Below are 25,275 nucleotides of genomic sequence, written 5' to 3' on the forward strand. Positions count from 1 at the left end.
AAACATGGGACGCGATTCACCTATTTGCAATCTAAGTACTGTCACAGCAGAAAAATGGGAATGTTTCCCGCTGGTTCTGGCAGCACCTCCCAGGTGGGATTCACCCACCTTTAGTATGTAACAATATGCATAACATAACACTGGTCAGCTCACCTTCACCGTGACTGGGGAGTCCACATTCAGAGAGAGGGCCCCCTAACCCCACCAAGGAAATGGTGACCCCTCACTGACGAGGGGAGAACTACCAATCCCTCAGGAAAGAAGGGCATCCTCTCCCCACCACTAAAATAACGGGTCCCCCCCGCCCGCCCACAAAACACAAGTATGAAGATGACTCGACCCCCCCACTTCAGTTGCAGATCCTTCCTCAGGCCCACCCCAAGGCTATCCCCTCGGCAGAGCCAACGGTACACTGGCACCCTGACGCTGATACCCTGGCCTGGTACTTTGGACCCCGAGGGGGGCCAAGGAGTAAGTTCAGTGTCCTTGTGCTGTCTGCTGCTGCCAGGCTGCAGAGCGAGAGTCTTCCAAGGGTTCTGGGGGTTAGAAACAAAGAAAAACTACAGCACAAAACAGGCCCTTTGGCCTCACAAGTTGTGCCGAACATATCCCTACCTTTTAGACCTACCTATAACCCTCCATCCTATTAAGTCCCATGTACTCATCCAGGAGTCTCTTAAAAGACCCTATTGAGTTTGCCTCCACCACCACTGACGGCAGCCGATTCCACTCGCCCACCACCCTCTGTGTGAAAAACTTCCCCCTAACATTTCCCCTGTACCTACCCCCCAGCACCTTAAACCTGTGTCCTCTCGTAACAGCCATTTCCACCCTGGGAAAAAGCCTCTGAGAGTCCACCCAATCTATGCCTCTCAACATCTTATATACCTCTATTAGGTCTCCTCTCATCCTACGTCTCTCCAAGGAGAAAAGACTGAGCTCCCTCAGCCTATCCTCATAAGGCATGCCACTCAATCCAGGCAACATCCTTGTAAATCTCCTCTGCACCCTTTCAATCTTTTCCACATCCTTCCTGTAATGAGGCGACCAGAACTGAGCACAGTACTCCAAGTGGGGTCTGATGAGGGTCTTATATAGCTGCATCATTATCCCCGGACTCCTAAACTCAATCCCTCAATTGATAAAGGCCAGCACACCATACGCCTTCTTAACCACCTCCTCCACCTGCGGGGCCGATTTAAGGTCCTTCTGATCCTCTACAGCACTAAGAGTCTTTCCCTTTATATTGTACTCCTTCATCCCATTTGACCTGCCAAAATGGACCACTACGCATTTATCTGGGTTGAAGTCCATCTGCCACTTCTCTGCCCAGTCTTGCATCCTATCAATCATTAGCAATGATGAGACTTGATAGCAGCTTGTCAGACAACTTCTCAATCAAGAGGGTTGTAGGAATGTGTTATGTCTCCAAACTGTTCAATCTGTACACTGAAACTTTCTTCAGAGACATGGAACAAGGTCACTTGAAGTGGCACATAGAGTCATAGAGGTTTACAGCATGGAAACAGGTCTTCGGCCCAACTTGTCCATGCTGCCCCTTTTTTAACCCCTAAGCTAGTCCCAATTGACCGCATTTGGCCCATATCCCTCTATACCCATCTTACCCATGTAACTGTCTAAACGCTTTTTAAAAGACAAAATTGTACCTGCCTCTACTGCGACCTCCGGCAGCTTGTTCCAGATACTCACCACCCTCTGTGTGAAAAAATTGCCCCTCTAGACATTTTTGTATCTCTCCCCTCTCATCTTAAACCTATGCTCTCTAGTTTTAGACTGCCCTACCTTTGGGAAAAGATATTGACTTTCTACCTGATCTATGCCCCTCATTATTTTATACCCCCCTATAAGGTCACCCCTAAGCCTCCTACGCTCCAGAGAAAAAAGTCCCAGTCTATCCAGCCTCTCGTTATAACTCAAACCATCAAGTCCCGGTAGCATCCCAGTAAATCTTTTCTGCACTCTTTCTAGTTTAATAATATCCTTTCTATAATAGGGTGACCAGAACTGTACACAGTATTCCAAATGTGGCCTTACCAATGTCTTGTACAACTTCAACAAGACGTCCTAACTCCTGTATTCAATGTTCTGACCGATGAAACCAAACATGCCAAATGCCTTCTTCACCTCTCTGTCCACCTGTGACTCCACTTTCAAGGAACTATGAACCTGTACCCCTAGATTTCTTTGTTCTATAACTCTTCCCAATGCCCTACCATTAACTGAGTAAGTCCTGCCCTGGTTCGATCGACCAAAATGCATCACCTCGCATTTATCTAAATTAAACTCCATAGAACCATAGAAAATTACAGCTCAGAAACAGGCCTTTTGGCCCTTCTTGTCTGTGCCGAACCATTTTTTGCCTCGTCCCACTGACCTGCACTTGGACCATATCCCTCCACACCCCTCTCATCCATGAACCCGTCCAAGTTTTTCTTAAATGTTAAAACTGAGCCCGCATTTACCACTTTATCCGGCAGCTCATTCCACACTCCCACCACTCTCTGCGTGAAGAAGCTCCCCCTAATATTCCCTTTAAACTTTTCTCCTTTCACCCTTAACCCATGCCCTCTGGTTTTTTTCTCCCCTAGCCTCAGCGGAAAAAGCCTGCTTGCATTCGCTCTATCTATACCCATCAAAATCTTATACACCTCTATCAAATCTCCCCTCAATCTTCTACGCTCCAGGGAATAAAGTCCCAACCTATTCAATCTCTCTCTGTAACTCTGTGACTCATTAATTAGACTTCAACTCGTACATGGTACAGTTTTGGTCTCCTTACTTAAGACAGGATATAATTACATTAGAATCAGTTCAGAGAAGGTTTGCTTGACTGATTCCCAGGATGAAAGAACTACCATATGAGGAAATATGCATCAGTGATCCCAACTTGTTGATATGTGACACTCTCCCTCAATGTTGCATCCTGGAAGATATTCTATCTCACAGAGCTATCTTTATTGTTTTCCTCCTCAAACTCTGCCTCAAACAACTTCTCATTCTCTGTGATTTCAATTGCTACCTCAGCTCGTCATGCTCTCTGAGTTCACTATCAATTTGTCATTCATTAATCTCTTCTCCATGTAAATTCCCTAGCCATGGCCACCCATGTGTCCACTGTTATTTGTCATTTATATTAATGATTTGGATGAGAATTTAGGAGGCATTGTTAGTAAGTTTGCAGATGACACAAAGATTGGTGCCACAGTGGGCAGTATTGGGCCAGTGGGCTGACGAATGGCAGATGGATTCGTCAGCCCATGGATAAATCGGAGTATCGAGTATAAAAGTTAGAGTGTTATGGTAAGGTTATATAAGGCATTGGTGAGGCTGAATTTGGAGTATTGTGTACAGTTTTGGTCACCTAGTTACAGGAAGGATGTAAATATGGTTGAAAGAGTGCAGAGAAGGTTCACAAGGATGTTGCCGGGACTTGAGAAGCTGAGTTACAGAGAGAGATTGGATAGGTTGGGACTTTATTCCCTGGAGCGTAGAAGATTGAGGGGAGATTTGATAGAGGTGTATAAGATTTTGATGGGTATAGATAGAGCGAATGCAAGCAGGCTTTTTCCGCTGAGGCTAGGGGAGAAAAAAACCAGAGGGTATGGGTTAAGGGTGAAAGGAGAAAAGTTTAAAGGGAATATTAGGGGGAGCTTCTTCACGCAGAGAGTGGTGGGAGTGTGGAATGAGCTGCCGGATAAAGTGGTAAATGCGGGGTCACTTTTAACATTTAAGAAAAACTTGGACGGGTTCATGGATGAGAGGGGTGTGGAGGGATATGGTCCAAGTGCAGGTCAGTGGGACTAGGCAAAAAATGGTTCGGCACAGACAAGAAGGGCCAAAAGGCCTGTTTCTGAGCTGTAATTTTCTATGGTTTCTATGGTTTCTAATGTGCCATACAGCTGCAGCTTCACTTCACTGTTTTTATATTCCATTCACCTTGCAATAAATGAACACATTCAATTTGCCTTCCTGCTGCCCTCTTGATACAGCTTTTTATAATTCATGTATCAATTTCTTATAATGTCTTTACTAACCCTGCAATCAGTGGATTATAATGGTGTGCACCAGCTCCCACATGCTAAAGTTGCAACACATCACCTGCCTTGCATCTTTATTGTGTTTAATTTAGCTAATTATGTTTCAAGTTTAGAAATATCACTCGATGCTTATTTGTAGTTATATTGTCGTTTAACTAGCTAAGGTATAAAGTTAATATAATATTATATTTCCTCAGTACCAGTTTAAACAACTATTTCAGTAAATTAATGGCCCTAAACTGCTGTGCCTGTACTCTTATTAATTCATTTCCTGTTATGGTTACCCAACTGAATTTTAAATTTCTCAGCTTAGAGTTTAAAGAGATATTTTAGTAATCTCTCCTGCATTACTTTTTGTAATTATTCTAAACGTTACGTTTGGTTAAACCAAGTCTCAACAGTGGTCAATTTTGCAGAACCGTTGGGAATCCTCTTCCATTGTATAAGACAGAGAGACATCAGCCCAACAGACAATGTTGTTCAGAAACATTCAATCCACAACTCATACTTTGTTTACACTATAGTTACCTACCAATAAGTTGTAGTGTTTGATCTCAATGCCCAGAGACACTGCCAATGTTTTATAGAGAGAGAAGCCAGGCCTGGGAATCAGGATGTTTTGACCTGGATTTGCCAAGACAGAGATGGCCAGTTCAATGGCCTGACTGCAGCCACTTGTCAAAATTACATCCTAAGAAGGAAAAGGCATTTGGTGTAAATCAAATTAATTGCATCTTATCTGTTTATAATGACAGATCAGAAATATATGGGGTGTTATAGCTGCAACAATATTTACATTCAAAACAGCATCAGACATATCCCTCACCTCCTCCCAATGTACGAACTTTGAAAATCGGAGCAGGAGAAGTCCACTCGGCCTTCAAGTCTGCTCCATTTTTCAATAAGAGCATTGGCTGATCTGATAGTAACTTCAACTCCACGTTCCTGCCTACACCTGATAAACCTTTCACTCCCTTGTTAATCGAGAATCTATCTAGCTCTGCCTTAAAAATGTTCAAAAACTCTGCTTCCACTGCCTTTTAACAAAGAGAGTTCGAAAGACTCAACACTCGCAAAGAAAATATTTCTCCTCATCTCCATCTTAAATGAGTGATCCCTTATTTTTAACAGTGACCCTAGTTCTAAATTCTCCGACAAGGGGAAATATTCTCTCCACATCTACCATGTCAATACCCTCTCAGGATCTTAAAGCTTTTGATGAAGTTGCCTCTTAGTCTTCGAAACACTAATGGTCACAAACCTAACCTTTCCAACCTTTCCTTATAAGATAACCTGTCCATTCCTGGTATCAATCCAGTAAACCTTCTCTGAACTGCTTTAATGCATTTACATCTTTCCTTAAACAAAGGGTTCGATACTTTACACAATACTCCAAATATATCTCAACAACATCCTGTACAAATGAAGCATAATCTCCCAACTTCTGCAATTAATTCTCCTCATAGTAAATGATAACATTTTATTAGCTTTCCTAAAATCTTGCTGTACCTATACTAGCTGTTATGTATTTGCATTTATTCCTCTTGGCTCACTGGAGCAATGCTGTATTAATGTGTGCACTGAAAATGATGTAAAGACCTAGCACAGAAAACAGAGAAGCAGAAGCCATAGAAGAGATCGCACACCATTAATAAAACTGAAGTCCATCCTGCCTATCACATCTTCAATACACAACAAAAACTGGCGATGAGGACAACGGATGTGAGCCTGTCAGCCACCCGGAAAGAAAAATTAACTGAGGAAAAGTTAGAATAAAAAGAAAACTTTCACACGTGCTTTGGAGACTAATAGGCTAGGTGGACATGAATAAATGATACTCTACTCGCAGATTATAGAGTTGGCTGTGATAAATAAGAGGCTGAGACTCAATGAGGTACATTGCGTGCAAGAAAATCGAAGTAGATGCTGGGAGCGTGGTTGCGAAGTGTCCATACGGGAAACCTGCTTAAGTGAAAAAATGATGGGAGTTTTCGATATTGTGGAAATTTTAATGAAACTGGGGAACAATGGAGCTCTTATACCGAGCGTTTTCACCGCTTTTTGCAGGCATGCAAAATATTGAAGATATTATGGTACCCACTTTTGTGAGTGTCAAGAGGGAAAGACTTTTAATCTCCTCCATAGTTTAGTGTAACCTGACAAACCCAGCACTAAAATGTACAAACAGATTGTGGACATTCTGCAAGCTCATTTTCTTGACACTTCTGGTGATTGCAGACTGCTTTAGATTCTATAAAATAAACCAAGAGGAGGGGGAGTTAATTGCGCAATTCATGGCAATGCTTTAAAAACTTGCAGAATATTGTGATTTTGAAGATGTGCTGAATGACACAATTTGGGACAGATTTGTTTGTGTTCCACACAGTGAAGTGACACAGAAATATCTACTGAGAGTAATCTTACTCTTCCGAAGCCCATTGGAATTGCTGTTTCCATGAAACTGGTTGCAAAGGAAGCCCAGCAATTGAGTTAGTGGTACTTGAGTACATAAAATGTCTGCTGAATCTTCACTGAAAGCCATCACAACTCATACATGTTACCAGTGTGCAAGGCCAGGGCATTCTGCTGCTGAACATTGGTGTAAAGCCATATAGGGTGGAATTTTACGACATTTTTTCTCAGTGTCCAGCTAGTCTGAAAATGGGAGAGATCCAGATCCGTTTTTCAGGCGTGTTTTCACACCCAACCTTATGCACTCTGTCTCTGAAAAGATGGGCTAGTCAGTTTCTAGCCAGAGAGGCTGTGGGCGGGGCTTAACTCACCAGGCAGCCTGCAGAGGGAGGTATTGCGCATGTGCAGACCTCTGATGCTGCACATGCGCATTAACAGTAGCAGGGGTCTGGCCAACAGGGAGAGAGCCATGAGGCCCCTGCTACTGTAGGCAACCTCAACTAGCTCGCAGTTTGAGTTGCCACCCCTCCGCTGCCTTCCCACTGCCCAGACCGTTCGCAGCCCCCGTTCCATCCCCCAACGATCGCATGCAGAGTGGCAGCGGGCCTGCCCGCCCCCCCCATTGGCCCCACCCCTGCCGGTACTGTCCCCACAGGCCCACACCCTGGTACTGCCCAAGGGGCAGCCCCGCCTTGCACTAGGCTTCCCCGCAGTGGGGGCAGGAGGGGCTCAAAGACCTCCACTTCCACCGGCGAGGCCAACACGACTGTTCCCTGTTCATGGGAGCAGGTGTTTTCCTTGCCAAAGAGAACCTCTTCTGGCAAGGCCATACAGGCAAGTGAGCCTGGACGATTGAGCCCCGATCCCCCCCACCATGGCCAGTTCCGATCACCTCCTCACTCCCTCTCCCACCAATCTCATTGCAGAGTGGCAGCATGTTCCCGCCCCCTACCACCTATCATCCCCACTAGGCCCCATCCCCAGTATGTCCTGCCCCTCAGGCCCTGCCCCCTTGGCATTGCCCATCGTCCAGTGCCAGATTGACTCAGCCCAAGGGGCACCCCCCCCCCTTGCCTCTGACCTCCTGGGGGGGCCTCAATGGCTTCTGTACCCACCAGTGGGGTGAGCACGCCTGTTCCCTGTTGGTGGGGAACAGTTGTAAACCCTGCTGGCAGTGACCTCTCCCGGCAGGGGCAAGACGCTACTAGCGGACCTGGAACCTACTGTCCCAGGCCCGCTAATCATATTGAAATAGCGATTTCAATATGCTAATCTGCTCCACGCCGATTTCCAGCTTGAAGCTGATTTGGCGAAAAAACATTGCTTGGGAGACTCGTGATAGGCCTGACACTGGTTGTGAGTTTCGCTAAAAGCCCCCTGCTGGTGTCTCCCTGCACTACTAGAGGGGTGCAGCGGGCTGGGAGAATCCCAGCTGTGGGTTTATGAGGAAAGACTTAAGAACTAACACCTAATCTGAAACCCTACTACTCCAGGAGATTGGAGCTGTCAGTACAGTCAAATTGTCTTCTATGGGCTCAGAGTGATCATTCTGGGAGTTTTGCTAGAGTGTTTTGGCAGGGTTTAAACTAGTGTGGCAGGGGGGTGGGGATCAAAACAGTAGGTCAGTAAGTACTGAGGCTGGGGTCGAACTGGGGGCCAGGGCAAGGCTAGATAAGAAGAAGAGCATTCTGGAGCAGGATGACCTGAGTGGGTCTGGAGGTCTGGAGTGCATCTGCTTCAATGCGAGGAGCATAACGGGTAAGACAGACGAGCTTAGGGCCTTAATGCTTATGGGGAATTTGGATGTGGTTGCGGTGACGGAGACTTGGTTAAAAGAAGGACAGGACTGACAGCTGAATATTCCGGGGTATAAGTGTTTTAGGCGAGACAGAGGAGCACCCTCTCTGGCTAAAAAAGGTGGGGGAGTAACGATATTAGTTACAGCGGTGCAGAGGGTGGACAATTTAGAGGGGTCATGTAATGAGTCGCTGTGGATGGAGCTCAGAAACAGGAAGGGTGCAATCACTATGCTGGGGGGTATACTACAGGCCACCCAACAGCCCACGGGAAGTGGAGGAACGGATATGTCAGGAGATTCTGGATATGTGCAGAAAAAATAGGGTTGTTGTCGTGGGAGACTTCAATTTCCCTGGTATAGACCGGAAAGTGCTTAGGGCTGGGGGTCTGGACGGGGAGGAATTTGTAAAATGCATACTGGAAGGTTCTTTGGAACAGTATGTAGATAGCCCAACTAGAGAGGGGGCTATACTGGATCTAGTTCTGGGAAATGAGCCCGGTCAGGTCGTCAAAGTTTCAGTAGGAGAACATATGGCAAATAATGACCACAACTCTGTTAACTTTAGGATAGTAATGGACGAGGACGAGTGTTGTCCTAAGGGTAGGGTGCTAAATTGGGGGAAGGCTAACTATAGCTGGATTAGGCAGGAATTGGTGGCCGTTGATTGGGAGAGGCTGTTCGGGGCTAAGTCCACGTCTGGCATGTGGGAGTCTTTTAAGAAACAGTTGATAAGGCTGCAGGACAGACATGTGCCTGTAAAAAGGAAGGATAGGAAAGATAGGATTCGAGAGCCATGGACAACCAGGGAAATTGAGGATCTGATCAAAAAGAAAAGAGAGGCGTACGTTAGGTCCAGGCAACTGAAAACAGATGGAGCTCTGGAGGAATACAGAGAGAGTAGGAAAGAACTCAAAACGGGGAGTTAGAAGGGCAAAAAGAGGTCACGAAATATTCTTGGCAGGCAGGATTAAGGAGAATCCTAAGGCATTTTATTCATATGTCAGGAACAAAAGAGTTGTCAGGGAAAAGGTCGGACCTCTCAGGGACAAAGGAGGGGAATTATGCTTAGAACCCAAGGGAATAGGGGAGATCCTAAATGAATACTTTGCATCGGTATTCACAAAGGAGAGGGACTTGTTGACTGGGAGTGTCTCAGAGGGAGGTGTTGACCCGTTAGAGAGAATCTCCAACACAAGGGAGGAAATGTTAGGTTTTTTAGGTAACATTAAAACTGACAAATTCCCAGGGCCTGATGGCATCTATCCTAAACTGCTCAGGGAGACAAAAGATGTAATTGCTGGGCCTCTGACGGAAATCTTTGTCTCTTCATTGGACACAGGTGAGGTCCCTGAGGATTGGAGGATAGCGAATGTGGTATCGTTATTTAAGAAGGGTAGCAGGGATAACCCGGGTTATTATAGGCCAGTGAGCTTGACGTCCGTGGTCGGGAAGTCGTTGGAGAGGATTCTTAGAGACAGGATGTATGTGCATTTAGAACGGAACAATCTCATTAGTGACAGACAGCATGGTTTTGTAAGAGGGAGGTCGTGCCTTACAAATTTGGTGGAGTTTTTTGAGGAAGTGACAAAGTTGACGAAGGAAGGGCCGTGGATGTCGTCTATATGGATTTCAGTAAGGCATTTGACAAAGTCCCTCATGGCAGGTTGGTTAAGAAGGTTAAGGCTCATGGGATACAAGGAGAAGTGGCTAGATGGGTAGAAAACTGGCTTGGCCATAGGAGACAGAGGGTAGCAGTCGAAGGGTCTTTTTCTGGCTGGAGGTCTGTGATCAGTGGTGTTCCGCAGGGCTCTGTACTGGGACCTCTGCTATTTGTGATATATATAAATGATTTGGAAGAAGGTGTAACTGGTGTTATCAGCAAGTTTGCGGATGACACAAAGATGGCTGGACTTGCGGATAGCGATGAACATTGTCGGACAATTCAGCAGGATATAGATAGGCTGGAAAATTGGGCGGAGAAACGTCAGATGGAATTTAATCCAGATAAATGCGAAGTGATGCATTTTGGAAGAACTAATGTAGGGGGGTGTTATACAATAAATGGCAGAGCCATCAAGAGTATAGAAACACAGAGGGACCTAGGTGTGCAAGTCCACAAATCCTTGAAGGTCGCAGCACAGGTGGAGAAGGTGGTGAAGAAGGCATATGGTATGCTTGCCTTTATAGGATGGGGTATAGAGTATAAAAGCTGGAGTCTGATGTTGCAGCTGTGTAGAACGCTGGTTAGGCCACATTTGGAGTATTGCGTCCAGTTCTGGTCGCCGCACTACCAGAAGGACGTGGAGGCTTTAGAGAGAGTGCAGAGAAGGTTTACCAGGATGTTGCCTGGTATGGAGGGTCTTAGCTATGAGGAGAGATTGGGTAAACTGGGCTTGTTCTCCCTGGAAAGACGGAGAATGAGGGGAGACCTAATAGAGGTGTAAAACATTATGAAGGGTATAGATAGGGTGAACAGTGGGAAGCTTTTTCCCAGGTCAGAGGTGACGATCACGAGGGGTCACAGGCTCAAGGTGAGGGGGGCGAGGTATAACTCAGATATCAGAGGGACGTTTTTTACACAGAGAGTGGTGGGGGCCTGGAATGCGCTGCCAAGTAGGGTGGTGGAGGCAGACACGCTGGCATCGTTTAAGACTTACCTGATAGTCACATGAGCAGCCTGGGAATGGAGGGATAAAAACGAATGGTCTAGTTGGACCAATGAGCGGCACAGGCTTGGAGGGCCAAAGGGCCTGTTTCCTGTGCTGTACTGTTCTTTGTTCTTTTGTTCTGCCACCATTGAGGCAGTGGGTGTTAGAGAAACTACATGAGGTACATTGTGGAATTGTACAGATCAAGGAAATAGCAAGAATCTATTGCTGATGGCCTGAACTGGATGCGGAAATTGAGGAGAAATCTAGAATGTGTTCTTCCTGTGTGAAGGTAAGAAACCTGCCACCCTTAGCACCACTGCATCCATGGGAACGGCCTGAAGAGGCTTGGCAACAAGTGCATGTGGATTTTGCAGGACCTTTCAAAGGACATATGTTCTTAGTAATGGTCAATGCTAACACTAAGTGGCCAGAGGTCGCTGTGATAACATCTACCTCATCTGAGGAGACCATTGAGAAGCAAGGAGGAGTATTTAATTGCTTTGGATTTCCTCAACAACTGGTAAGCAACTGCAGACCTCAGTTTGTCTTGCAGGAATTTGAGAACTTCCTGCAAGAAAATAGTATTCAACACATTACTTCTGCACCACGTCACCTTGTTACTAATGGACTGGCAGAAAGCTTTGTACAAACTCTGAAACACACCTTGAAAGTTCGCTTATCCAAAATCTTAACAAATTCCTACTGGTCTACTGGAATACCACATGTTCTATAACCAAGATCTCTCCTGCCTTACTCATGATAAAAAGGTAGCTTTTGCATTCGATCTCTTGAAACCTCCAAAAACTAAGGAGATTATGTGACAGCAGCAATAAGCACAAGTGGAACACAGAGTTTTCCACTAAGGACAAGGAGTTCTGGCTCGGAATTACTCCACAGGGAAAAAATTGGACCTGTCTCTTATCCTGTCCAAACCAGAGATGATATTATCTGGAGGAGACATGCAGACTAGTTATTGCCTGGAAGAACAGATCTGCCAAATCTGGATCCTGTTGAAATTTCAAAATCAGACTTACAAAGTCCTTACTTGAACCTTCCTACACCCTGAAACTACCAGACATCACTGAGGAAAGCAACACCTCACCTTCTGTTCAAAAGCAGACACAACCTTTGGTTCCTACATCAATGCCGGTTAAACCAACCACCAATGATGTCAGTGCAAAGATGCCAGAGGTTCACCATCAACTGTTCTGAGATCAATGACCTCCAGACCATCTGACTTATTAATGGTGACTGACTTGTTGACTATTATTCATGCTGAACTTGTTTTGAACTTGTTTGGAGATGTGCAATTTAAGGGGGGAGGAAATGTTATGTATTAGTATTTATTCCTATTGACTTACTGGGGATCTGCTATATTAATGTATGCACCTGAAATGATGTAATAGACCTGGCACGGAAAACAGAGAGAGAAGAAGCTGCCATGGGAGAGATCACACACCATTAATACAGCTCTGTTCATTTTAACCAAAGTCTGTCCCACGTATCACATCTCCAGTACCCAATACAAGCCTTTTGTGATTCATCTGCATCTCAAAGCTCTGCAACCGCTCACTATTTAGGTAATAAGCTTCTTTTCATTTTACCTGCCAAAATGGACAATGTCGCTTTTGCCCACATAATAGTCCATTTGCCATATTTCTGCCTACTTACAATATATCTATGTCCTTTTGTAGTTTCTTTACATCCTTTTCACAATTTGCTTCCCTATCTTTGTGTCATCAACAAATTTAGCAACTATTCTTTCAGTCCCTTCATCTAAGTCATTGATATAAACTGTAACAGTTTAAGGTCCCAGCACTGATCCCTTATAGCGCACCACTTGTCGCATCCTGCCATCTGGAAAAGATCCATTTATGCCAAATCTCTGTTTCCTGTTAGCTAGCCAATTTTCTATCCATGCCAACATGTTACCTCCAACACCATGAGCTTTTATTTTCCACAATAACCTTTGATGTGGCACCTTATCAAATGCCTTCTGGAAATCTAATTACATTACACCAACCGGTTCCCCTTTATCTACAGCACATGTTCCACTGGAGCAAGCTGAGAGGGAGTGATTGGAGGCAGCAGTGCTGGTGAGGGATTAAATGAATTGTTTATTTATTTAATCACTCAGCTAGTGTGTGTTTTTTTTTGGCCTTTACTTTTGCAGTTGTATTTTAAGTTTAAAGTGAAAACTGGAAGTGGGCTGCTAAGGAGTCTGGGAAGGGTTTTTTAAGCGCGTGAAGTATAAAAGGTAGGCTGCAGTATACAGCGGGCAGCGTCGGGAGCGGGCAGCAGAGTGTGTGGGCAGCAGAGTGTGAGCTGTAAGGCTTTGACTCACAGGGCTTAGGCAGCAGGGGTGAGTTTAAATTCATTTTTGCTGTTTCTACCTGGTACTGGCAAGGTATCTAGAGGGGATGGGTGTGCAGGCAGTGCTATGTTCCTCTTGCACTATGTTTGAGGTGAGGGACGACGACAGTGTCCCTGCTGATTACACCTGTGGGAAGTGCACCCATCTGCAGCTCCTCCAAAACCGTGTTAGGGAACTAGAGCTGGAGTTGGATGAACTTAGGATCATTAGGGACGCAGAGGTGGCCATAGACAGAAGCTTTAGGGATACAGTTACTCCGAGGAATGAAAACAGATGGGTGACGGTGAGAGGGGCTGGGAGAAAGCAGTCAAAGAACAAAGAACAAAGAACAGTACAGCACAGGAAACAGGCCCTTCGGCCCTCCAAGCCTGTGCCGCTCCTTGGTCCAACTAGACCAATCGTTTGTATCCCTCCATTCCCAGGCTGCTCATGTGACTATCCAGGTAAGTCTTAAACGATGTCAGCGTGCCTGCCTCCACCACCCTACTTGGCAGCGCATTCCAGGCCCCCACCACCCTCTGTGTAAAAAAACGTCCCTCTGATGTCTGAGTTATACTTCGCCCCTCCCAGCTTGAGCCCGTGACCCCTCGTGATCGTCACCTCCGACCTGGGAAAAAGCTTCCCACTGTTCACCCTATCTATACCCTTCATAATCTTGTACACCTCTATTAGATCTCCCCTCATTCTCCGTCTTTCCAAGGAGAACAACCCCAGTCTACCCAATCTCTCCTCATAGCCAAGACCCTCCATACCAGGCAACATCCTGGTAAACCTTCTCTGCACTCTCTCCAATGCCTCCACGTCCTTCTGGTAGTGCGGCGACCAGAACTGGACGCAGTACTCCAAATGTGGCCTAACCAGCGTCCGTGCAGGGATCCCCGGTGGTCGTTCCCCTTAGCAACAAGTATTCCCCTTTGGATACGGTTGAGGGGGATGACATACCAGTGGTGAGCCGCAGTGAGAGGATCTCCAGCACTGTGTCCGTCTCTGTGGCTCGGGAGGGTAAGGGGCAGAGCGGGAGGGCAATAGTAATTGGGGACTCGTTAGTTAGAGGAATAGATAGGAGGTTCTGTGGCAGCAAAAGAGACTCACGGATGGTATGTTGCCTACCGGATGCCAAGGTCCGTGACGTCTCAGACCGTGTTTTCCGGATTCTGAAGGGGGAGGGGAAACAGTCACAAGTCGTGGTACACATTGGTACCAATGACATAGGTAAGAGAAGGGACGGGAATTTAAAGCAGGAATTTCTGGAGCTGGGCTGGAAGCTGAGAGCCAAGACAAAACATGTGGTCATCTCTGGTACGTTGCCGGTGCCACGTGATAGCGAGTTGAGGAACAGGGAGAGAGTGCAGTTAAACATGTGGTTGCAGGGATGGTGTAGGAGGGAGGGTTTCAGATACGTGGATAATTGGAACACATTCTGGCGAAGGTGGGACCTGTACAAACAGGACGGGGTGCACCTGAACCAGAGGGGCACCAATATCCTAGGAGGGAAATTTGTTACGGCTCTTCAGGGGGGTTTAAACTAATTTGTCAGGGGAGTGGGAAAAGGAGTTGTAGTCCAGAAGTCAGTGAGGGTGGTGAGGTATTGGGGAAGGTATCAGGGTCAAGGGTGGGTACCGGTAGACAGGAAGGTGGGTTGAAGTGTGTCTACTTCAATGCAAGGAGCATCCGGAACAAGGTAGATGAACTTGGGGCGTGGATTGGTACTTGGGACTACGATGTTGTGGCCATTACAGAGACGTGGGTGGAACAAGGACAGGAATGGTTGTTGGACATTCCGGGGTATAGATGTTTCAGTAAGTGTAGGGAAGCTGGTAAAAGAAGTGGAGGAGTAGCATTGTTAATCAAGGATAGTTTAACGGCTGCGGAAAGGCACTTCGAGGGGGATCTGCACACTGCGGTAATATGGGCTGAGGTTAGAAATAGGAAAGGAGCGGTCACGTTGTTAGGAGTTTACTATAGGCCCCCAAATAGTAATAGAGATGTGGAGGAAGAAATTGCTAAGCAGATTATGGATATGTGTGGAGGTCACAGGGTAGTTGTCATGGGGGACTTTAACTTTCCAAATATTGATTGGAACCTTTGTAGGTCAAATAGTTCAGATGGGGCAGTTTTTGTGCAGTGTGTGCAGGAGGGTTTCCTGACACAATATGTGGATAGGCCGACAAGAGGTGAGGCCACATTGGATTTGGTACTGGGAAATGAACCGGGCCAAGTGTTAGATTTGGTTGTGGGAGAGCACTTTGGAGATAGTGACCACAATTCGGTGTCTTTTGTTATTGCAATGGAGAGGGATCGGGCCGTATGGCAGGGCAAGGTTTACAATTGGGGGAGAGGTAATTATGATGCGATTAGGCAAGAATTATGGGGCATAAGTTGGGAACAGAAACTGTCAGGGAAAGGAACTAATGAAAAGTGGAACTTTTTCAAGGAACAAATACTGGGTGTCCTTGATAGGTATGTCCCTTTCAGGCAGGGAGGAAATGGCCGAGTGAGGGAACCATGGTTCATGAAAGAGGTGGAATGTCTTGTGAAAAGGAAGAGGGAAGCTTATGTAGGGATGAGGAAACAAGGTTCAGATGGCTCGATTGAGGGTTACAAGTTAGCAAGGAATGAGCTGAAAAAGGGGCTTAGGAGAGCTAGGAGGGGACACGAGAAGTCCTTGGCGGGTCGGATCAAGGAAAACCCCAAGGCTTTTTACTCTTATGTGAGGAATAAAAGAATGACCAGGGTGAGGTTAGGGCCGGTCAAGGACAGTAGTGGGAACTTGTGTATGGAGTCAGTAGAGATAGGCGAGGTGATGAATGAATACTTTTCTTCAGTGTTCACCAAGGAGAGGGGCCATGTTTTTGAGGAAGAGAAGGTGTTACAGGCTAATAGGCTGGAGGAAATAGATGTTCGGAGGGAGGATGTCCTGGCAGTTTTGAATAAACTGAAGGTCGATAAGTCCCCTGGGCCTGATGAAATGTATCCTAGGATTCTTTGGGAGGCAAGGGATGAGATTGCAGAGCCTTTGGCTTTGATCTTTGGGTCCTCGCTGTCCACGGGGATGGTGCTAGAGGACTGGAGAATGGCGAATGTTGTTCCTCTGTTTAAGAAAGGGAATAGAAATGACCCTGGTAATTATAGACCGGTTAGTCTTACTTCGGTGGTTGGTAAATTGATGGAAAAGGTCCTTAGGGATGGGATTTACGACCATTTAGAAAGATGCGGATTAATCTGGGATAGTCAGCATGGATTCGTGAAGGGCAAGTCGTGCCTCACAAATTTGAGTGAATTTTTTGAGGAGGTAACTAAGTGTGTTGATGAAGGTAGGGCAGTTGATGTCATATACATGGATTTTAGTAAGGCGTTTGATAAGGTCCCCCATGGTCGGCTTATGATGAAAGTGAGGAGGTGTGTGATAGAGGGAAAGTTGGCCGATTGGACAGGTAACTGGCTGTCTGATCGAAGACAGAGGGTGGTGGTCGATGGAAAATTTTTGGATTGGAGGCAGGTTGCTAGCGGAGTGCCACAGGGATCAGTGCTTGGTCCTCTGCTCTTTGTGATTTTTATTAATGACTTAGAGGAGGGGGCTGAAGGGTGGATCAATAAATTTGCTGATGATACCAAGGTAGCACAGTGGTTAGCACTGCTGCTTCACAGCTCCAGGGTCCCGGGTTCGATTCCCGGCTCGGGTCACTGTCTGTGTGGAGTTTGCACATTCTCCTCGTGTCTGCGTGGGTTTCCTCCAGGTGCTCTGGTTTCCTCCCACAGTCCAAAGATGTGTGGGTTAGGTTGATTGGCCAGGTTAAAAAAAAAATTGCCCCTTAGAGTCCTGAGATGCGTAGGTTAGAGGGATTAGTGGGTAAATATGTGGGGGTAGGGCCTGGGTGGGATTGTGGTCGGTGCAGACTCGATGGGCCGAATGGCCTCCTTCTGCACTGTAGGGTTTCTATGATTCTATGATTTCTATGAAGATTGGTGGAGTAGTGGATGAGGTGGAGGGCTGTTGTAGGCTGCAAAGAGACATAGATAGGATGCAAAGCTGGGCTGAAAAATGGCAAATGGAGTTTAACCCTGATAAATGTGAGGTGATTCATTTTGGTAGGACTAATTTAAATGTGGATTACAGGGTCAAAGGTAGGGTTCTGAAGACTGTGGAGGAACAGAGAGATCTTGGGGTTCATATCCACAGATCTGTAAAGGTTGCCACTCAAGTGGATAGAGCTGTGAAGAAGGCCTATAGTGTGTTAGCTTTTATTAACAGGGGGTTGGAGTTTAAGAGCCGTGGGGTTATGCTGCAACTGTACAGGACCTTGGTGAGACCACATTTGGAGTATTGTGTGCAGTTCTGGTCATCTCACTATAGGAAGGATGTGGAAGCGCTGGAAAGAGTGCAGAGGAGATTTACCAGGATGCTGCCTGGTTTGGAGGGTAGGTCTTATGAGGAAAGGTTGAGGGAGCTAGGGCTGTTCTCTCTGGAGCAGAGGAGGCTGAGGGGAGACTTAATAGAGGTGTATAAAATGATGAAGGGGATAGATAGAGTGAACGTTCAAAGACTATTTCCTCGGGTGGATGGAGCTATTACAAGGGGGCATAACTATAGGGTTCGTGGTGGGAGATATAGGAAGGATATCAGAGGTAGGTTCTTTACGCAGAGAGTGGTTGGGGTGTGGAATGGACTGCCTGCAGTGATAGTGGAGTCAGACACTTTAGGAACATTTAAGCGGTTATTGGATAGGCACATGGAGCACACCAGGATGATAGGGAGTGGGATAGCTTGATCTTGGTTTCAGATAAAGCTCGGCACAACATCGTGGGCTGAAGGGCCTGTTCTGTGCTGTACTGTTCTATGTTCTATGTTCCTTCAAAGATAAATTGGTTAAACATAATTTCCTTTTCACCAAACCATGCTAACTCTGTCTGATTGCTTTGAAGTTTTTCCAAGTGCCCTGCTATAACATCTTTAATAATGTCTTCTAACATTTTCATTCACAGATGTTAAGCTACATGTTAAATCCTTGACAGCTTTCTCCTCCAGACACTATCTCTTTCCCCGACATTTTCCTTTCTCCAAAACCTCCTTCCCTGTCCTGTCTCTCTCCCAAGCCCCTTTCCCCACCATTGAATGCAATGTTGCTGAATCATTACCTTTGCTTCAAGAGGTGACTCGGGGCACCTGTAAAAATTAGCCACTGCATCTCTGCTGCTCTGATAACCTACAAGGAAACAGAAATGAGCGAGGAGTGAATGGGCATTCCAACTTTACCTCAGCCATTTTACACAAGTTAATTCATCATTCCTGTACCTAACAAACAATTTAAGACTTTTGAGAAGCCAGAAACCCTGGAACCCTGTAGTCCTAACCTAGAGAAACTGAGCATTCAGAAAACCTAGAGGTGGACACAATGTACACAAATGTTCTGAAGAGATCAGGAAGAAACTAATAAAGCAAAGAATCAGCTCCTGGATCTGGCACTGACATCATAGACAAATTGAGACAAAGCAGCATTTAACAGTGGTTCTGTCTACTTCCTGTTCACACTATTTCATAAATGATCTTCATATAACATTTACTGATCATGTTGAGCCATATAATTCAATAATAAATTTAAAACATTAAACAGCTTTTAAAGTGTTCTCATTCTATGATGCAGATAGGCAGGAAAATGATTTTAATTTAGGCAAATGTGCAGTAATGCTGATTGGGACAGAAATCAAAAACATTGCTTAAAGAGAAACAGATGGAAAACTAAAGGCAAAGTTCCAGATGCAGGGTCAACCATTCATGAAAGGCATTCTGTGAACTTAAGATTCAATGGGCAGAATTTTACCAGCCCAGTGGTGGTTTGTTTATTCATTCAGGGGATGTGGGCATCACTGGCTAGGCCAGCATTTAATGTCCATCCCTAATTGCCCTTAAACTGAGTGGCTTGCTAGATGAATACAGTGGGCCGGTAAGCGTCAACCATATTGTTTTGGGTTTGGAGTCATATGTAGGCCAGACAGGTAAGGACGACAGAATGATAGAAGTCCACAAGATTATGAGAGGCATGGACAGAGTGGATAGTCAGAAGCCTTTTCCCAGGGTAGAAGAGTCAATTACTAGGGGGCACAGCTTTACGGTGTGAGGGGCAAGTTTTAAAGGAGATGTACGAGGCAGATTTTTTACACAGAGAGTAGTGGGTGCCTGGAACTCGCTGCTGGGGGAGGTAGTGGAAGCAGATACGATAGTGACTTTTAAGGGGCGTCTTGACAAATACATGAATAGAATGGGAATGGAGGGATATGGTCCCCGGAAGAGTAGGGGGTTTTATTCAGTATGGCAGCATGGTTGATGCAGGCTTAGAGGGCCAAAGGGCCTGTTCCTGTGCTGTAATTTTCTTTGTTCTTTGTTCTTTGACAGATTTCCTTCCCAAAAGGGAAATGTCCTGTTACAGTCAGAAATGGGAGAATTCCTAACGGGGAGTAAAGAAATAGCCGAGGAATTAAATTTGTACTTTGCTTCAGTCTTCACAAAGGAAGACATGAATAATGTACCAAAAGTGCTGAGAGAAACATGTTTTAGTGAGGAGCTGAAGGAAATCAGCATTAGTAGAGAAATGGTTTTGGGGAAATTGATGGGATTGAAGGTGGATAAATCTCCAGTTCCTGATCATCTTCATCCCAGAGCACTTAAGGAAGTGGCCCTGGAAATAGTAGATCCATTAGTGGTCATTTCCCAAAATTCTTTGGACTCTGGACTGATTCCTACAGATTGGAGGGTAGCAAATGTAACTCTGCTATTCAAAAAGGGAGGTAGAGATAAAACAGGGAACCATAGACCAGTGAACCTAATGTCGGTACTGGAGAAGTTACTAGAGTCCATTATCAAGAATTTCATAACTCAGCATTTGGAAGGCAGTGGTATAATCAGACAAAGTCAGCATGGATTTACAAAAGGGAAATCATGCTTGACGAATCTATTGGAATTCTTTGAGGATGTAACTAGTAGAGTTGACCGAGGAGAACCAGTGGATGTGGTTTATTTAGACTTTCAGAAGGCTTTCAACAACATCTCACATAACAGACTACTATGTAAACATAAAGCACATGGGATTGCAGGTAATGTCTTGAGATGGATAGAAAGTTGGTTAGCAGATAGGAAGCAAAGAGTTGGCATAAATGGGTCTTTTTTTGACTGGTAGTCAGTGACTAGTGGGGTTCCGCAGGGATCTGTGCTAGGACCCCAACTATTCATATTATATAGTCATGATTTGGAAGAGGGAACTGAATATATCATCTCCAAATTTGCAGATTATAGAAAGTTAGGTGGGAGGGTGAGCTGTGAGGAGGATGCAGAGATGCTTCAGCATGATTTGGACAGGCTGAGTGTATGGGCAGATGCATGGCAGATGCAGTATAATGTGGATAGATGTGAGGTTATCCACTTTGGTAGCAATATTAGGAAGACAGATTATTACTTGAATGGGTGTAAATTGAGAGAGGTGGATACTCAGTGAGACCTTGGTGTCCTCATGCATCAGTTGGTGAAAGTAAACATGCAGGTACAGCAGGCAGTAAAGAAGGCAAATGGTATGTTGGCCTTCATAGTGAGAGAATTTGAGTATAGGCTAGGGATGTTTTGCTGCAATTGTATAGGACATTGATGAGACCACACCTGAAGTATTGTGTGCAGTTTTGATGTCCTTATCTGAGGAAGGATGTCCTTGCTATAGAGGGAGTACAGTGAAGGTTTACCAGGCTGATTCCTGGGATGGCAGGTCTGTCAAATGAGGAGAGTCTAAGTCGGTTAGGATTATATTCACTGGAGTTTAGAAAAGTGAGTGGGAATCTCATAGAAACTTATAAAATTCTCACAGGGTTAGACAGGGTAGATTCAGAAAGAATGTTCCCAATTTTGATTTGATTTATTATTGTCGCATGTATTAGTATACAGTGAAAAGTATTGTTTCTTACGTGCTATACAGACAAAGCATACTATTCATAGAGAAGGAAATCAGAGAGTGCAGAATGTAGTGTTACAGTAGAGAAAGATCAACTTAATGCGAGGTCGGTCCATTCAAAAGTCTGATGGCAGCAGGGAAGAAGCTGTTCTTGAGTCGGTTGGTACGTGACCTCAGACTTTTATATTTTTTTCCCGACGGGAGAAGGTGGAAGAGAGAGTGTCTGGGGTGTGCAGGGTCCTTAATTAAGCTGGCTGCTTTTCCGAGGCAGGAAGAGTAGACAGAGTCAATGGATGGGAGGCTAGTTTGCGTGATGGATTGGACTACATTCACGACCTTTTGTAGTTCCTTGCGGTATTGAGCAGAGCAGCAAGCTGTGATACAACCAGAAAGAATGCTTTCTATGGTGCATCTGTAAAAGTTGGTGAGAGTTGTAGCTGATATGCCAAATTTCCTCTGAGAAAGTAGAGATGTTGGTAGGCTTTCTTAACTATAGTGCCGGCATGGGGGACCAGGACAAATTGTTGGTGATCTGGACACCTAAAAACTTGAAGCTCTCGACCATTTCTACTTTGTCCCCGTTCATGTAGACAGGGTCATGTTCTCCACTATGCTTCCTGAAGTCGATGACAATCTCCTTCGTTTTGTTGATATTGATAGAGATATTATTATCGCCGCACCAGTTCACCAGATTCTCTATCTCAATGGTGGGGGAGTCCAGAACTAGGGGTCATAGTTTGAGGATATGGCATAAACCTTTTAGAACTGAGGTGTGGAGAAATTTCTTCACCCAGAGGGTGGTGAATGTGTGGAATTCAGCACCACAGAAAGTAGTTGCCAAAACGTTGTGTGATTTCAAGAAGAAATTAGATATAGCTCTTGGGACTAAAGGGATCAAGGGATATGGGGGAAGGGGAGATCAGGATATTGAATTTGATGATCAGCCATGATCAAAATGAGTGGCGGAACAGGCTCGAAGGGGTGAATGGCCTCCTCCTGCTTCCAGTTTCTATGAACATGACACCAAATTAAACGAATCCCTTCCACCTGCCCTTGGTCCATATCCCTCCATATTCATGTGCTTATCTAAAATGCCCTTAAATGGCCCTATCATATCTGCCTCCATCACAACCCCTGGCAGCACGTTCCGGACATCTACTACTCTCTGTGTAAAAAAAAATTGTCTACCTGATACGCTGCAGGAAAGGATGTCCCGAGGCATGGTACATTGGGGAAACTATGCAGACGCTGCGACAACGGATGAATGAACACCGCTCGACAATCACCAGGCAAGACTGTTCTCTTCCTGTTGGGGAGCACTTCAGCGGTCACGGGCATTCGGCCTCTGATATTCGGGTAAGCGTTCTCCAAGGCGGCCTTCGCGACACACGATGCCGCAGAGTCGCTGAGCAGAAACTGATAGCCAAGTTCCGCACACATGAGGACGGCCTCAACCGGGATATTGGGTTCACGTCACACTATCTGTAACCCCCACAGTTGCTGGACCTGCCGAGTTTCACTGGCTGTCTTGTCTGGAGACAATACACATCTTTTTAGCCTGTCTTGATGCTCTCTCCACTCACATTGTTTTGTTTCTTAAAGACTTGATTAGCTGTAAGTATTCGCATTCCAACCATTATTCATGTAAATTGAGTCTCTGTCTTTATATGCCCTGTTTGTGAACAGAATTCCCACTCACCTGAAGAAGGGGCTTGGAGCTCCGAAAGCTTGTGTGGCTTTTGCTACCAAATAAACCTGTTGGACTTTAACCTGGTGTTGTTAAACTTCTTACTGTTAAAAAAAATTCCCCTCACATCTTCTTTGAACTTTCCCCCTCTCACCTTAAGTGCATGCCCCCTTGTTTTAGACATTTCAACTCTGGGAAAAAGATTCTGATTGTCAACTTATATGCCTCTCATAATTTTATAGACTTCTGTCAGGTCTCCCCATAGCTTCCACCATTCATTGTGTATTCCTTTGCTTTGTTAATCCTTCCAAAATGTATCACCTCACACTTTTCAGGTGTAAATTCCATTTGCCACTGTTCTGCCCATCTGACCAGCCCGTCTATATCGTCCTGTAATCTAAGGCTTTCCACCTCACTATTTACCACACCACCAATTTTTATGTCATCTGGGGACTTAATGATCATACCTCCTACATTCACATCTAGATCATCCCTGTACACTACACAAACAAGAGACCCAGCACCGATCCCTACGGAACACCACTGGACACAGGCTTCCAGTCACAAAAATATCCTTTGACCATCATCCTCTGCCTCCTGCCACTATGCTAATTTTGGATCAAGTTTGCCAAATTGCTCTGGATCCCATTGTCTCATCTTTTTAATCAATTTCCCATGTGGGACCTTGTCAAAAGCCTTACTGAAGTCCATGTAGACTACATCAACTGCACTGCCCTCATCTACAAACCTCATCACTTCCTCGGAAAATTCAATTAAATTTGTTAGACATGATTTTCCCTCGACAAAACCGTGCTGACTATTCAAATTTCACCACCTGCTGTGGTGGGATTTGACTCCGAGTCTCTGGATTATTAGTGTGAATACTAGTGACAATACTACGACACCATGGCCTCCCCTTCGAATTAGTGAATCAGATTTGTTTATAACAATTGACAATTAACATTGTTGTCTATAGTTTGCAGGTGACTGCAGTGCTGCTGCCACTCTGCACCAGATTTGCAAGCCGCTCTTGATCTCTTCAATGCTGCAAACAAGAAACATGACCTGTCCTTGACTGTTGCAAAATAAAACTCAAATATCAGTCCACACCCGGTCAGCCAAATATTCTACTCGCCGTATTTTTTTTCATTCATTCACAGGATGTGGGCATCACTGGTCAGGCCAGCATTTGTTGCCTATCCCTAATTTTCCTTGAACTGAATGGTTAGGCCATTTCAGAGTCAACCACATTGCTGTGAGTCTGGAGTCACATGTAGGCAGACGAGGTAAGGATAACGGATTTCACTGATTAGTGAACCAGATGGGTTTTAATGACATAGAAACATAGAAAATAGAAGAAGGAGTGGGCCATTCAGCCCCTCGAGCCTACTCCATCATTCATTCTGTTATGGTTAATCATCAGAATCAATATTCTGATCCCGCCTACCTCCCTTGATCCCTTTAGCTCCAAGAGCTATATCTAATTTCTTCTTGAAATCAGACAACATTTTGGCCTCAACTACATTCTGTGGTAGTGAATTTCACACATTCACCACCCTCTGGTGAAGATATTTCTCCTCACCTTAGTTCTAAAAGGCTTACCCCTTATCCTCAAATGATGACTCCTAGTTCTGGATTACCCCACCATTGGGAACATTCTTTCTGAATCTACCCTGTCTAATCCTGTTAGAATTTTATAAGTTTCTAAGAGATTCACTCCCATTCTTAGTACATAGAACAGTACAGCATAGGAAGAGGCCCTTGGGCCCACGATGTTCTGCTGAACATGACGCCAAATTAGACTTATCACTTCTGCCTGCCCTTGGTCCATATCCCTCTATTCCTTGCATATTCATGTGCAAATCTAAAAGCCTCTTAAATACCCCTATCCTATCTACCTCCACTACCGTCTCTGGCAGCGCATTCTAGAATTCTTCTAAACTCCAATGATAGAATCCTAACCAGTTTAGTCCCTCTTCTTACGACAGACCTGTCATTCCAGGAATCAGCCTGGTAAACCTTTGCTGTACTCCCTTTATAGCAAGAACATCCTTCCTCAGATAAGGACACCTAAACTGCACACAATACTCCAGGTGTGACCTCGCCAACACCCTGTACAATTGCAGTAAAATATCCCTATTCCTATACTCAAATCCTCTTGCTATGAAGGCCAACATACCATTTGCCTTCTTTACTGCCTGCTGTACCTGTACACTTAGTATCAGCGACTGATGCACGAGGACTCCAAGGTCTCACTGATAATCCACCTCTCTCAATTTACTCCCATTCAAATAATAACCTGTTTTCCTATTATTGCGACCAAAGTGGATAACCTCACATTTATCCACATTATGCTGCATCTGC

The 25,275-nt window shown here is 45.2% G+C and overlaps 1 protein-coding gene across 1 annotated transcript in view; it reads right to left on the minus strand.

The window, feature by feature from the left end:
* The window catches only part of tat (tyrosine aminotransferase), a 119,690-nt gene that overhangs the window by 72,446 nt on the left and 21,969 nt on the right, over positions 1-25,275 (minus strand). Inside the window, exons 3-4 of the mRNA XM_078204920.1 lie at positions 18,430-18,497; positions 4,591-4,749 (exon numbers count right to left, since the gene is read on the minus strand). Coding sequence (XP_078061046.1) covers positions 4,591-4,749; positions 18,430-18,497 — 227 coding nt within the window. The remainder of the gene's footprint in view (positions 1-4,590; positions 4,750-18,429; positions 18,498-25,275) is intronic.

This window comes from Mustelus asterias, unplaced genomic scaffold (genome assembly GCF_964213995.1).
Source record: "Mustelus asterias unplaced genomic scaffold, sMusAst1.hap1.1 HAP1_SCAFFOLD_504, whole genome shotgun sequence".
Lineage (NCBI taxonomy): Eukaryota > Metazoa > Chordata > Chondrichthyes > Carcharhiniformes > Triakidae > Mustelus > Mustelus asterias.